Source organism: Callospermophilus lateralis, chromosome 13 (assembly GCF_048772815.1).
Source record: "Callospermophilus lateralis isolate mCalLat2 chromosome 13, mCalLat2.hap1, whole genome shotgun sequence".
Taxonomy (NCBI): domain Eukaryota; kingdom Metazoa; phylum Chordata; class Mammalia; order Rodentia; family Sciuridae; genus Callospermophilus; species Callospermophilus lateralis.
In genome coordinates, this window is record NC_135317.1 from 14,161,484 (window position 1) to 14,177,472 (window position 15,989).

Consider the following 15,989-nt stretch of genomic DNA (forward strand, 5'->3'; position numbering starts at 1 on the left):
CTTGTCAGATAGGCTTGGTTCTCCTCTGCCTTCAAAAATCTTTTCTTCCACAGAACGGTTTACCCAAGGTTTAACCCATGTCTCCCAGCCACACTACTTTACGGCTGGTAACTGGGGACCAGGAGTATAGAAAAGTGTTGAAGCAAGTTAAGTGGAAACTGGTTTGGGTGGTTTTATAGAACATTGGGACTGATGAAGCCTCAAAAATGATTTAGCGTTATTTCTAAAAATGCATTCCAACAAGCTGACAAAATACAGCATTCATAAATATGCTATTTTAGCTGGGTGCATGCCTATAATCCCAGTGGCTTGGGAGGCTGAGACAGGAGAATCTCGAGTTCAAAGCCAGCCTTAGCAATTGCGAGGCACTAAGCAACTGAGACCCTAAATAAGATACAACACAGGGCTGGGGATGTGACTCAATGGTCAGGTACCCCTGATTTCAATCCCTGGTACCAAAAAACCCCAAAAAACCCAAACAAACAAAAAACCTAACCTACACTTAGTGAGACCCTAAGCAACTCAGCAAGACTCTGTCTCTAAATAAAATATAAAAAAGGGCTGGGGATGCAGCTCAGGGGTTGAGTGTCTCTGGGTTCAATCCTCAGCACCAAAACAAAAAACAAAAAACTCACTGATATTTCAAGAGAGTGTAAAACTAAGAGCAATACTAGTGCACACACTTAACTCATCATTTTGGAGGAAAAGTTCTTTAAGAGCTAGTCATGTGTAGCAAAATCAACACATTTACCTTTATTTTCTTTCGATGTTTTATCTTTGGCACATTTTTATCAGCAGGTCTTACTATTTTATCTGCTTTAATCCATTCATCATATCTAAAATTAAAAGAAACTGATGTAAATATACAAAGCAAAACCACAGAAGAACCTATACCATGCTAAAGAGAAACTTATACAAAGAATTGTAACATTTTAGAACTGGAGATCTTGGAGAGCACTTGGTTCAATTTCCTGGGTCTGATAAATAAACTACCAAGGCCCAAAGAGATTTACTTGGTCAAGTTCACAATGTTAGCTACTGGATGAGGCGAGAAGTCTTGACTCTGAGGTGCAGTCCTTACTCTGCTACACAAAAAAGAAACCAAATCTTTATAATAAGTATTAGGAAAAATCACAGTATTTTCTACACTTTCTGTTTTGTTTTGCTATTAAGCAGCAAGTAGGCAATTATTTTTTCCAGACCCATCAGAATGGTGATTTTAAATGGCATTATCTGATTTTTAAAAGCCTCCTACTGTAACTTACAGATGATGCAAAACCACCTAGGGATTAAAAAATAAATAAAAGCCTGCTCATAAAATACTAGAAAAACATTTTTGTCAAATTTTCAGTATTCTGAGATGCTTACTTCCTATGTGACTAGACAGCTGTAAATCAAGAGAGCTATGGTGCCTCTCAATTTAATGCTGAAAGTCTTCATGATTTTACAGGGTGCAACTTAGTACTGATTACAATAAAACTATTTGTTTATGAAAAAAAGGTGTCTCTTTCATTTCTGCAAAATCTTAGAAAGCAAAAACATTAAAAATAAAATGTCGGGCTGGGATTGTGGCTCAGTGGCAGAGCGCTTGCCTTGCAAGTACAAGGCACTGGGTTCGATCCTCAGCAACACATTTATTGTGTCCATCTACAACTAAAAAAAAATTTAAAAATAAAATAAAATAAATTGTCATTCACTTTTTGTGTTCTAAAGTTATATACATTATTGCAGAAAAACTCAAATCTTAAATTCTAGAACATGAAAGTTTGAAAAGGATGTTTTAAATTAATCAAGTTAACAAAGGTCCCAAATGAACAAGTAAATTACTTGAGTCATGACTTGATAAGGAAATTACATTCTCCTGCTACTATAGCCTAAAATTATCTGTAGCAACTCCCATGCAAAATGACATCCTGCTAGTATAAACTACTGGTTACAGTGAAGTTGAGGACTCAACTCCATGCAAGGGATCATGCCATGGTCTCACCCAATGGAAGCTGCTGAAAGCAACAATGAGAACAGGGAAAGGAATGGAAGGAGCACTGGAAAAGTCTTAATATAATACCTGCTTACTCATCGTATGTCCCTATTCTCAATACCAGGCCACGTTTACCACTGTATAACATAAGACAGCTTTTAACAATACACTAAAAAATAAGACTACATACCTCATAAAGATTTTTGAGGATCAAATATATGTTAGGTACTCTGAATAGCTTTAAAAAGCAAGTATTATTATTACTTTGGGAACTATTCTGGCAGAGCAGCATCTACTATACATTTATGATGCATTTTACCTTTCCTAGCAATACAAAAAATTACATTATACTTTAAAAATCCACTTAGAGCTGGGCAGTAACTCAATAGAGGAGTGCCTGCCTACCATGTATGAGGCCCTGGGTTTAAGGCCCAGCACTGCAAAAAGAAAAAAGAAAAAATTTAGTTCCTTTAAAAATTGTGAAGATGATGGAATATTAACATAAAATACCTCCAATTTCCAACCCTCTGCAGAGTTCAATGTGATTCCTAAAAAGTTCCTATATGAGAATATATTATGGAAGAAGTCAGTGCTATCAAATTTGAATAAAAGAAAACAAATTTCCTATTTGAGATACACTAAAGGCTACATGGTGGCTACACATAACATTAATGTGAGATAAACAAACATGAATTAGTCTTTTTTAAAAACTTTTCTTAACCAAAGACTATTTGTTATATAGTAAAGGCTGGCATTCAGTACCCAAATGCCACAGTATACAGACACTATCTGGTAATCCTCATCTTCTTTCCTGCAATTATAAAATAAAGATGGTATCAAAGGACTGACTGGCTGTCAGAAGAATTCAAGTAGTGAGTTTTGATGTGGAAAGACCACTGGATCAAGCACTATTACAAGTAAGACACCAATCTAGACTTAGATAGAATAATCTACATAAATAGTTCTTATTACTATTCTCAATAATAGCAATTAATCGCTATGGTCTTAATTATTCTGGGTAACAATCTTGTTTCAAAATTACCATTCAAATACTATGTGTGGTTTTGAAATTATTTGGAAAGTCAGTGGTTATCTTTCTCTTTCTGATTTTTTTTTTTAACTTTTTGCTTTGCAGTAATAAGGACTGAATTCAGGAGTGCCTTAACACAGAGCTACGTCCATAACCACTTTAATTTATTTTTATTATAAAAATTTGAGTCAAGGTCACGTTAAGTTGCCTGGGCTAGCCTGGCACTCAAACTCGTGATCCTATTACCTGAGCCTCCAACATTGCTGGGATTACATGTGTGAACCACCATGGTCACTCTGGTTATATGTCTTGTTAGAGCAATTACATATTAACTTGCAAGTCTATAAAATATTAGCTAGTATTATGACTCCTTTTTTTCCCCCATCCACTTTTTTGGTACTTAACGTTAATTTGTTGAGGTATTCCCTTGTTCTGACACTATTCTTTTGGATTTCTCTTTTCTTAGCCAGAATTCTGCTCATTTTATAAAATGTAGTGAGAATACTGTAATTTTCACTATAATTAACATCTTTTAGAAGTATAGTGTGTATGCTTAAAATCCTAATAACTGTACTTATTTGATAGACTAAGAAATGAACAATATTACTGACCTCTTTCAAGTATTCTAGGCTTTCCAAAAGATACTATGTGGAGAATTGGAGAATTAGAGAACAAAAGGAAGCTGGGAGCTGTGGTGCACCCCTATAGTTCGGGTGCCTTGGGAAGCTGAGGCAGGAGGATCACGAGTTCAATGCCAGACTCAGCAAATCGAGGTGTTAAGTAACTCAGCTGGGGATGTGGCTCAGTGGTCCAGTGCCAGAGTTCAATCCCTGACACCCACCGATTGGTGTGGGGCATTCCTGGCCTCATCAAAGTAAGCACAGGGAAGACCACTGACTGAAAAAGCCTCATTAAAACTGTACCCGTGGGGCTGGGGGTTGTGGCTCAGTCGGAGAGCACTTGCCTCACACATGTGAGGCACTGGGTTCGATCCTCAGCACCACATAAAAATGAATAAACGAAATACAGATATTACATCCATCTATAACTTAAAAAAAAAAAAAAACAAATACCCATGAATAGGAGGGACATGTGAAAATAATACATGAGAATTTTGGTTGAAAAAAATTTTTTTTAGTTGTAAATGGATTTTTTTTTTAATTTTTGTTGATTTATGTGGTGCTGAGAATCCTACTCAGTGCCTCACACATGGGAAGCAAGTGCTTTACAGCTGAGCCACACCCCAGCAACCGGAAATCTTTTTAAATACAAATGCCATTACTAAACAGAGGTTGAGACTATGGATACAGACATACAGGCAGACAAATATTTCAAAATATGATGAGGTTTTAAATAGCATTTTAGTTGCCTGGCCAATCTTCCATGCAAAAAATAATCAGAAGATAAAATAATAATTATAACTGATTATTCTATTTGAAAACAAGAAATGTTTTCCCTTTTATATAATTACCCTTTAGATTATTACACAACTGCTCTTATTTAAAGACTATCTTCAAAGAACAGGAGAAACAAATTCATGTGTGTGTGTAGGGGGGGGGGGTCAAAAAGCTGGGTCCCCAAACCCAACATTCTTTACAGATACCACCTGAAAGGTGAAGGTAGGAGTGATGGTGGAGGCGTTCTGAGGCCAGCCTGGGCCACATTAGTCCCACCTCACTAAACAAAAATCAACAGACACAAAAAGTGCTCAACATGTATATTACTAATGCCAACTGCTTTAAATAAGGGAAGCAATAATGGGTCAAAATTTCTAATTCTCATCAAATACCAAAAGAAACAACATGAATAAAAAGTAATTCAGTTCAGAACTACAACAAAAAGGTGTAACTGATCCTGTTTAAACTATACAACTAGACTTTTTATTCAGTATATTTAATATAAACTAAAATGACTATGACACATTTATTTTAGGCATAACAGATAAAGTAGTCAATGATGATAAAAAGTGAGCAAATGTAGCTCAAGTTCAAATACCTTGAACACCATAAAAAGTAAAGTTACTGAAAAGGAAATAGCAAAGAGCAGAAAATTGCAACTAAGAAACAGAAGACCATAAAATATTTCTTAAATTCTCCTTAGGATACCTTATTGCATAAGATACCTTTTCAGCCCTCAAGGAACAGAATGCCTCACCTACTAGGGATGGAACCCAGGGTCACTATACCACACAGCTACACACCCCCAGTCCTTTTTATTGTTTTATTGAGATAGAGTCTCACTAAGTTGTCTAGGCTGGACTCAAAACTTATGACCCTCCTGCTTCAGCCTCCTGAGTAGCTGGACTTACAAGTGTGCATCATTGCGCCTGACTCAAAAGTGCATTGTTGAAGAATACCAGAGTCTTCACAGCTAAGTTAACAAACTTTTTGGTTTTAAAATGTTTCTAGTCCTATTCTTAAGGATTCCCAAACATATGAAAACCCTATCCTCTCAGATACACTGGTTATTCCTGTACAGGGCACTCCAGTATGACTGACTCTGGTTTAAACATCACACAGGCCATCAGGACATTAGCACATTCTGATGGTCATCTGTACTGAGCAGGAAGGACATAGTATTATAACAGCAGCAGATCTTCACAAAAGTCACTTTATACCTAAACAACTAGAATTCTCTCTAAGCACAGAAGGTCTTTTGCCATCAGCTACATGTTTAATGATAATGTAGCTGGAGAACTGAGGGGAAAAAAACTTAATCTGAGCAGTTGGCCCACAAAAAAATAAAATAAAATAAAAAACATTAAAATGTCTTGCACCTTCAGAATCATGCAATAGAATTTTATGAGAATGGATATGAAGAACAAGGCAGATTGGAATGTTGATTTAAATTATCCTGCCTTGAAGTGGACTTTACCTTTAGAAATTATGATCAGAGGATTAATCGTCCCCTTCTTGACACTAAGAAAAAAATTTCTGCCAGGACAGAAGAAAATGAATCTTGTGCTTCCACATAAAAACAGATATTGAGCCAGACAGGGTGGCACTTAAGAGGCTGAAGCAGGAGGATTCTAAGTGGAGGCCAGCCTGTGCAACTTACCAAGACCCAATCTTGAAATAAAAGGGGGTGGGTGGGTGGGTAGCTCAGTGGTAGAACGCCCCTGGGTCCAATCCCTAGTACCACAAAAATAAATAAGTAAATAAACAAATATTGAAACAAATAACTGGGTTAGAAATTAAAACCATGATTAGCAGGGTATGGAAGTATGGCTCAGTGGTACAGTGCTTGTCCAACATTTGGAAGGCCCTGAATTTAATCTCCAACATTATCAAAAACAAAAATAAAAGAATATGATTACTAGTCCATATTATTCAACTCACTTACCAAACCATTCATTACAATTAATGATATACATGAAACATAGACAAGTACTTTATCTAATATTCATCTACACAACTAAGGAAAATATTTTCAAGGTATATACATGAATAAAAGTGAGTATTTCTATTAAGATTATCTAACATTTAACTAATGGAATAGACATGGAGGAACAATGCATAATCAACTCAAATATTTAACTTTTTAAAGCTCTCAGAAGCTCCCTGAACATAAAATGCAGTAGCTGAACCAATGACAAAATATATGAGATTCCAAGCCTCAGTGGACTTAATTCATTCAACAAATACCTCACAGGTACCTATTACCTGATAGACTCTGCGGTGGGCATTGGGTATTCAGCAATGAATGCAACAAAAAGTTCCTTGCACCAAGAGGCTTACAATTGAATAGAGATAACAATGCTAAGCAGAAATGACAAAAGTAACAATACAAACCTTTTGAAAGAAGCAGCCACATGGGTATTTTTCTAAATATTTTATTAGTTGCTGATGGGCCTTTATCTATTTATATGTGGTGCTGAGAATCGAACATCAATATTTTTAAGATGGGTTAAAATAACAGTATAAAACTAACAGAAACCATTCAGAGACCATAGCATACTTGCTCTCACCAGAGAAAAATAAAAGTTCTAAAGAGAAACTTTGATTTTTGTTCAGATGTACTGGCAAATCACCTAAGAAATAATTTAGTAATAATGAAAACAGTACGGTTAATCAACAAGATATACTGACCAAAACAGTTACCACGCACATATCACTTAAGATTTCAGTTCTTCTAATGGCCAACTTTAAAAGAAATAACATGAGCACTTAATAAATATTCTAAAGGCATAGTTTGGAGATTTTTAACAAATAAATTACATTCTTAATAAAGTTATATCAAAGATAATGTTGCAGCAAAACCAAACTGACATTAATACTTTGAAACTCTGAAATATATATACATATTATTAAAAGGATAAATGACCTTGCACCAAGGTACCTGAAACATTTATATTTTCTCCCTTGTTTGGATACTCATTTAATAACTGTTGGACAATATGTATTTTCTATCTTGCCTCTCCAGAGACATAAAGAAAATACATATCATATCAACTAATTTTTAAAACCTTCAGATCCAAAGTAGAAACTTAACTATCTTAACAAGGAAATAAGTTTCCCCTCCTTAAATGATTAAGAAAAAGTAAGAGAAGAAGGGAGGGAAAAAAAGAAAAGTGAAAATGAAAAGTATCATTAGTTTAATAACTATAAATTTTATATAAGCAATTTAGCAATATTTAAATGTGAATTTTACATAATCTCAGTTTATATTTTAATCTGATGAAATATCTAAAGCAAAATTTTAAAAAAGAACCATTGATCACCATTTAATGCTTTTAGTCATGTACCTAAATTGTAAAAAACATAACACTGCTAAACTCACTAAGAAACAGGAATGGCATTCGTCATAATTCAAAACAGAGATTGACAAAAATATGAATATTATAACACAGTCATATTTAAGATTTGTCATTTAGGAAAATGTAACAAAAGTATAGATCTCAAAGGAGATGTAATATGCAATACCAAGAACACCCCACTCAAGAATTTATCAAGCTTATAATGAACACTAAAAAGGATTAACAACTGCAACATAAACTATATGATACAGATGAGGTTTTTAAATATCTCAAAAATTTACTTTAATATCAGAAAGGCCTGGAGAACTGGTATTTGTGTATATTTAGACCAAAATACTAATATACTGGCCAATCTATAAGACAATCAAAGAGAACATGTTCAAGTTTATGCTTTACATTAACTGCCAATCTGCAAAAACTACCTAATAGGATAGGCCCACACTTATACACAAAGAAAAATTAAAGCTCAGTTGATTATAACAAATAATTGAATATTTATCTACCTTTGAAAATGTTTATTTTCACATGTACCCCAAATTATGGTTACTCAAAAAGCCATTTTCACCAGGGGCAGCCTGTAATCCCAGGAGGCTGAGGCGCTATGCAACTCAGGGAGACCCTGTCTCTACACAAAATACAAAATAGGGCTAGGGATATGGCTCTGTGGTTGAGTGTCCCTGAGTTCAATCCCTGGTTACCCCCCCATCAACAACACCACCAAAAAAAGTCACTCTCCTCGAAAACTACTTCACAGGTATCTACTAAGAAGCCACTGTTAAATGGCCTTCATTTTATGGGCCTTCAATTTTTATAACATAGAAACAAAAAATATAATTTCCTATTGCACTTTGCTTTTACCATTTTTATTATTATCAATTATTTCAAAGTGTACAACAAGAACAACTTTGCACCCTCTCATAAATATTCCTAAATCTAATGACATTCAAATGACAGTATGGCAGGAATCAAATTTCATGGAAGTAAAATGGAAGAGGAAAATAAAGCATACAGCATAGTCTATAAAGAATAGAGAAATTAAGATGAAAATTAATGTTAATTTTTTTTTAGAGATAAAAGGAGACAAAGAATAAAAGGAAAATCATGGATAAAGCATTTTCAATTAAATTCATTCAAGTATCTCAGTCTAAACTCCATTTTGGTTGTTATCTAGAAGATAGGCTCTCTATAGTACCCAAATAGGTCACAAAAAAGAACTGACTATGACATATTCAAATATGAATTAAAATGGATCAAAGACAGGCCTATATATTACCCATTCAATATAAAAGGAAGCAAATTTTTCATAATACTGGACACAGAAGTTTCTTGAATTAAAAAAAAAAGGCAACAAAATACATAAATTGGACTTTGTCAAAATTAAAAACTTTTGTACATCAAAGCATTCCAAAGGCTGGGGGGGTCTAGCTCAGTGGTAGTGTACTTGCCTAGCATGCATAAAGCCCTAAATTTAATTCCCAGATCCCCAGTACTGGAAAGGGGAGAGGGAAGCATTCCACCAAGATAATGAAAAGATAAGTCACAGGGTGAGAAAATATATGTATGTTGAGTCTAGCTTGGTGGCATATGCCTGTAATCCCAGTGGCTAAGACAGGAAGATTGTGAGTTCAAAGCCAACCTCAGCAACTTAGTGAGGCCCTAGGCAACTAAGCAAGTCCCGGTGTCTAAACAAAAAATATACACATGGATATCAAATATCTGATAACGAATTAATATCAAGAATATATGAAGAACTCCTTCAGCTCATGAACAAAGTACCTAACCAATTACAAAAAACAAAGACCTGAAGACAGAATTTCCTCCAGAGATTTATGAATGACTACATGTAAAAAAATGTTCACCATCACTAATCATTAGGAAAATCAAAATCAAAATCACAATGAGATATCAATTTACACCCAGAATAACTAAAAATTTTTTTAATGGAGAATAACAAGTTGTACAAAGATGTAGAGAAAATGAAACTCTAATACATTGCTAGTGAGGCCTCTATAGCAATATCTGACAGTCCCTTATAAAGTGAGTGCACAGTTGTGTGCTATGGTGCATGCCTGTAATCCCAGCAACTCGAGAGGCTGACACAGGAGGATGGTGAATTCAAAGCCAGCCTCAGCAACAGTGAGATGCTAAATAACTCAGTGAGACTCTCTCTCTAAATGAAATACAAAAAATAGGGGAGGGGATGTGGCTCAGTGCTCACATGCCTGAGTTCAATCCTTGGTACAAGGGAAAAAAAAAAGTGAGTACATAGTTAGACTTATAAATGAGCTGTGAGGAGGTTTCATTACAAGATACAGGGCACATCTGTCCCAGTAGCCCATTATTCTTATATTCTACAAGTACACTTTAAAAAGCATTGGAACTTTTTTGATTATTTGAACTTCTGCTCTCCTGATAAACTTAGTTCTGGAGGTGGAGTGGGTGGGGGTGGTTAGAGTGGATTTACACAGATACAAGAGAAAAAATGGATAACAAGTTAAAATAACTCATTTCCTTTTTTTTTTTTTTTTAACAAGGAGGTCCAATATAGTTCAGCAATTGTTTGGTACTTGCCATATGCCAGGCATACTTTTAACTTTTCTAAACATGGCTAAGATATATTAATGGAATTAATACATAACAGGAATTTTCTCCCTGTGTTTTAAGTGAAATGGTCTGTGTAACATAAAGTAATCTGGTCCAGATACAGAAAGCTTGTTACAAAAAAAAAAAAAAGGAGAGGGGATGAGCCAGAATCTTAGGCAGAAGTTATATTCTGAGAGATGAAATTTCTTCAGCTCAGAAAAATCACTTAGAATATTCAATATCAGGGAGGGTGGACATGATGGGGCATTCCTGTAATCCCAGCAATTCAGGAGAATGGGGTAGAAGGATCATAAACTTGAGGCCAGTCGTTGCAAATTTAGCGAGAACCTATCTTAAAACAGAAAACAACTGGGGTATGTGACTCAGAGGTAAAGTGCTGTTGGGTTCAATTCCCAACTCCATTTTTAAAAAAGAAAGAAAGATTGATTCAGTATTAGAAAAGCGACTCAAGTTTAAGACTGAATAGCAAATAGCAAAAGAAAGTGAAATCAAAGGTAAAAGACAGCTAAAAAAAAGTTAAATGGACAGAAGAAAAAATAAGGGAACAGAAAGTACACAAAAAGAGACAAAACTTAGGATATCTGAAGAATGGCTGTTTTAATTTTGAGAAAGGTTGATAAAAAAAATCATTTGCAGCTGCTCCAAGTGAAGCACACTATGGAAAGAATGATAAACTAAATGCTACCAACTCCACTGATGAGACAAGACAGAAGAAAAGATGGAGAGTGGAATTCAGCTACACTCACTAGTGATCCTGATAAACTTAGTTCTGGAGGTGGAGTGGGTAGGGGTAGTTAGAATGGATTTACACAGATACAAGAGCAAAAATGGATAACAAGTTAAAATAACTCATTCAAATAGTTTTGCTAGATGGAAATGAAGAAAAGAAATGGCAGAGAGGGACCAGATAGGCTGAAGGCAAAGTTTTCTTTGAGATAGGAGAAATAATTAGAGGTCTAAAGGTGGGAATGATTTTGAAAAAGTAAAAAATAGGCCCATGTCTTTGCTTTGGCAAGAAAGAAGGGCATTTAGACTGTAATGTGATTTTAAACCTATCGCCAAAAGTGCAAATACAGAGAACATGAACGCAAATGCAGGTAGGAAGGTAGATGCAATGTAAATCTATAGAAATTTTCTTCTCAATTTCTCAATGAGGCAAAAAGCAAAGTCACAATTTGAAAGTGAGGCAGGAAAGAGATGTTAAAGATATAAAGAGATTAAAAAAACAAAAAACACAGTATGTTACAGCCCATTAAAAAACCAGGAAAAGTGAATGGGAAAAGGACATAGAGAACTAAGGGATCACCTAAGGTTCACAGTCAGGAATTTAAAATGAGAACAGTCAATATGGTTTGTTTGCTTAACTCCAACCAGGATTGGTTGCTGAGGCAGAAGGCAAGGAGTAAGAGTGTTTAGGAATCTTATGATTTTGTCAAGGAATACTATTATTACAAAGCAACAGCAGAGCTGGGAGTCACATGAAGTTATTCTAACAACTGACTAACAAAAGTACACCACATAAGAAAAGGTCTAAGGGTACAAAGGAGGGCTAAGGGTGGTAGATTCAATGGCTCAAAAATCCTACTGGATTATTTTTGGTTTTTTGTTTTTTCCCCAATCAATAAATGGTCTAAGGAACTAAACAGATGCTTCACACAAGAAGAAATTCAACTGATCGACAAAAATATGAAAAAGTGTTCAACATCTCTAGCAATTACAGAAATGCAAATCAAAACTACTCTTAAGATTTCATTTCACCCCTGTCAGAATGGCAATCATCAAGAATATAGGCAACAATAAATGTTAGTGAGGATGTTGGGAAAAAGGTACACTCATACATTGCTGGTGGGACTGGAAATTGGTGCAACCACTATAGAAAGCAGTATGGAGATTTCTCAGAAAAATGGAAATGGAACCACCATTTGACCCAGCTATCCCATTCCTTGATTTATACCCAAAGGACTTAAATTCAGTATACTATAATGATGCAGCAACATCAATGTTTATAGCAGCTCAATTCACAATAGTTAGACTATGGAACCAACCTAAGTGTCCCTCAATAGATGAATGGATAAAGAAAATGTAGTCTATATACTCAATGGAATATTACTCAGCTTTAAGGAAGAGTAAAATTATGGCATTTGCCAGTAAACGGTTGGAGTTGGAGAATATCTTGCTAAGTGAAACAAGCCAATCCCACAAAACCAAAGGCTGAATGTTTTGTCTAATATGTGGATGCTAATTCACAATGAGGCTGGGGGCACTAGGGAAGAATAGTGTTACCTTAGATTAGGTTGAGGGAAGTGTCGGGAGAGAAGAGGAGGGGATGTGGGGACAGGAAAGAGAGTAGAATGAAACAGACATTATTATTACTGTGTGTATATATGTGACTGCATGAACAATATGATACTGCAACCTGTACACTCAGAAAAATGAGAAATTATATCCCATTTATGTATTATAACATCAAAGTGCATAAATGCATTCTACTGTCATGTATAATTAAATAAAACAGATTTTAAAAAATTTTAAAATCCTATTGTAGTGTCTGATTTACTTGTCTGGATTAGAAATTCCTTTAAAAAAATTTTTTTAATTAAGTCCCAACACAGTATTTAGCACATAGATGTTCAACTTTTGTTTGACTCTAATGAAGTTTGATAAAAAGCAACTGAGTATTATAAAAAATGAAATTGAATTCATTTATTTGTGAGTATTTTACTCACATTTTTTTTTTCTCTTCTTGATTCCCTGCCTCCAAAGAGGATTCAGTGCACTTGGAGTAATTAGATATTTTTAAAATGTAATCAACTTTTATTTAAAATAATATATTTATACATAATTTGCCTTATTTTCAGTTTTCAATAATTTCTAATAAGGAATAGAACTGTTGTTACCCACTTGAGCTTTACACTTAGAATTTTAAAGTATCTTTTTTTCTATTCCTCTTTTACTTTATGGTATCCTTTAATTCAGCTGATTATCCTCAATATAGAAAATATTATTCCCTCATCACATTCCTAGCTCCCTTAATTGCAGAAAACCAAATTGGAAATGAAGAGAGAAAATTTAATCAGTATCACAACAACATAGTGAAGTACTGATGCATTTTAAATCTCAAGTCAAGCAATCCATATAGTTCCAATACATTCAACTTTTACAGACCAAGGGTAAATCCACCATATTCCATGAAGTTTATGGTATGTTAATTCAGTAGGTAGCCTTACTTAACAAAAATCATTCCCATATTTTGACATGCCTTGGAAATTTGAGAGTAAAGAGGATCAATTACGTAACAATATTAAGAACTTCTGTAAAATATCAATATAACTAAGAGAAGTTAAAATTAACAGAAAGTCTACTATTAAAAATTACTAAAACAGAACTGTATGTATATTTGGGGGCACAGTGCTGGAGATCAAACCTATGGCCTTATACACACTAGGCTAGTACTCTTCATTGAAGTACACTTCCTGCCCCATACTATAATTTTTAAAAATGTAATTAGATATTTTTAAAGACTAAGAGAGAACACACTATAACTTAATACATTTGTCAATATATTGAATGTCACTCAGGAGAGTTTAAAAATTATTTATAAAATAATGACAGAATGCCCAAATATTCTGCCCCGCCTGATGACCTAATAAATTCTACAGAGTTGGACAACAGTTTTTATATATGGTCACCACACCAGAAAAATTCTGTAGCATTATACCATTTGTAGTTTGGGTCAAGAATTCCGGCTAATTCCAATACATTTCATGTAAGCAGGTAAAATGTTTCTTTTCCCCCTTCTTCATTGCTGTAGTAAAAAAACGAATTATCCCAAATACTAATCTGTGCATAACAAAAATTAATACTTTTTTTCATCTATGACATAGGGATATTTGCATATCTACATAGCATTTCAGAAAAAAGGGAAAAATGTAGAAATTGAGAAAAAATGTTTCTTAAAAAAAAAACACAAGATATTCTTTTAAGAAAAATCTATTTGTTAAAAAAGCTGCAGATAAAACAAAAGCATGCATAAATTTCTCCATGAAATTTCCTAAATTTTCTTGAGAATGATTGTCACTGAAGATAAATCTTTTTCATGAGCCTCCCTCTGCATAAATCTTCATTTCTGATTTCATGTGTGAAGTTAAAGGTGAAGACCCCCAACAGTAGGAAAATAGCTGTAGAGTTGATGAGGATTTGTTGCAGTCCTTATGAGATTAATTTCAGATATGAAGATGCAGCAAATATTGTAATTTTTGCTGATTTATCAATAAGACAATCTCTATTATTATTACAGAAAGAAATAAGACTGTCATGTGAATAATAAGAAAGTTAACTGCTTAGTCTACTGAAGTGCAGCTGTTTTCTCTGCGATGCTGGAGTTGTAGAGCTCCAACACACGAGTCTTCATCAAGAGGGCAAGTTTTCTTCTTTTGAAAGTTCTTAGCGTATGAACACTTGAGTTGTCAGAAATTGATGGCATCCTTAGTGATATAAGCATGACTTGTTGAACTAGCTTCTCATTTTCTTCCTTAGTTATAACAAACGTGAATGGCTCTTTTAAAAATCTTTCCTTACCCTACTCTCTCCTTATCACTTTCAAAACTAAAATACTTGTATCTTCTGGAAAGAAGTGCTTTTAGAATTACTATATCCTTTGGCAAATCTTGTTGATTAGAAAAAAATAAAGAATGAGGCCAAACAAACCTCCTGAATACTCTCGCATGACAGAAGTTCCTGTATTCTTCCCAGTTTCATAATGGATCAAAATTCAACTTGTCTCAAAATAAGAAAGGTAATTAATTAGGCCACACTTCCAGAACTTCCTATTCTTTAAAAAAAAAAAGTACTTCCAAGAAACAGAAAATCTGAGATGGTAGGTCAAACCACAGAATACTTTGATGTGTATGTGTGCAGGCACACATGAGTACTGTGCTGAGATTCAAGCTCAGTGTCTTGTGCTTGATAAGCCACACCCCTATCCCAATTTAAATATGAAACAAAAGAACCATATTCCTCTTTAAAGAATAGGCAAACCATGAAACTGCCACTTAAAATGTTAATGGTTGATTTTCAGGGGTTCTAATTTTTATCATAGTCTAGATTTTCACATATATTGTAAGACATTACAAAATGAATTAAGGTATCATTAAAAGATAACAAAGTAACAAGATTGTAAAACTGACTTGCCAACTTTGGATAAAATTGAAATATAAAATGTCTTTGAGGAAATCAAAGAAAAGTGGTGTTTAAAAAAAAAAAAAACAACAACATTGAGCCACTGAACACAACCTGAAATTAAATCTGCTTTTCAGTTCTGTAAATCAGCGGCAGTGACAAGGTGCATTCTATTCACATCAAGCCAGCAACATCTTCGATTATATTGTTTCAAAGACATAAATAAATTTCTAAGACTTTAGAACAAGAGTATAATGTAATAGATGTTAATGAGGAGATAAGGACTTCTTGAAACAACTAATGTTCCCTAAGAAACCTCAACTTGTAAATCCCTGCCTACTGAAGAAAGAATGATGACTTAAGAATGTGAGCAAGGGGCTATTGTGGCAATGTAGTTTAAAACAGAGACAACAAACTGGAAATGGCCTGGTAGAAATCAGGAT

General features: G+C 34.4%; 1 protein-coding gene across 4 annotated transcripts in view; it reads right to left on the bottom strand.

The window, feature by feature from the left end:
• The window catches only part of Arid4b (AT-rich interaction domain 4B), a 149,673-nt gene that overhangs the window by 19,947 nt on the left and 113,737 nt on the right, over positions 1 to 15,989 (bottom strand). For all 4 annotated transcript variants that reach the window (XM_076873068.1, XM_076873067.1, XM_076873066.1 and 1 more), the window contains one exon: positions 752 to 836. In XM_076873068.1, coding sequence (XP_076729183.1) covers positions 752 to 836 — 85 coding nt within the window. The remainder of the gene's footprint in view (positions 1 to 751; positions 837 to 15,989) is intronic.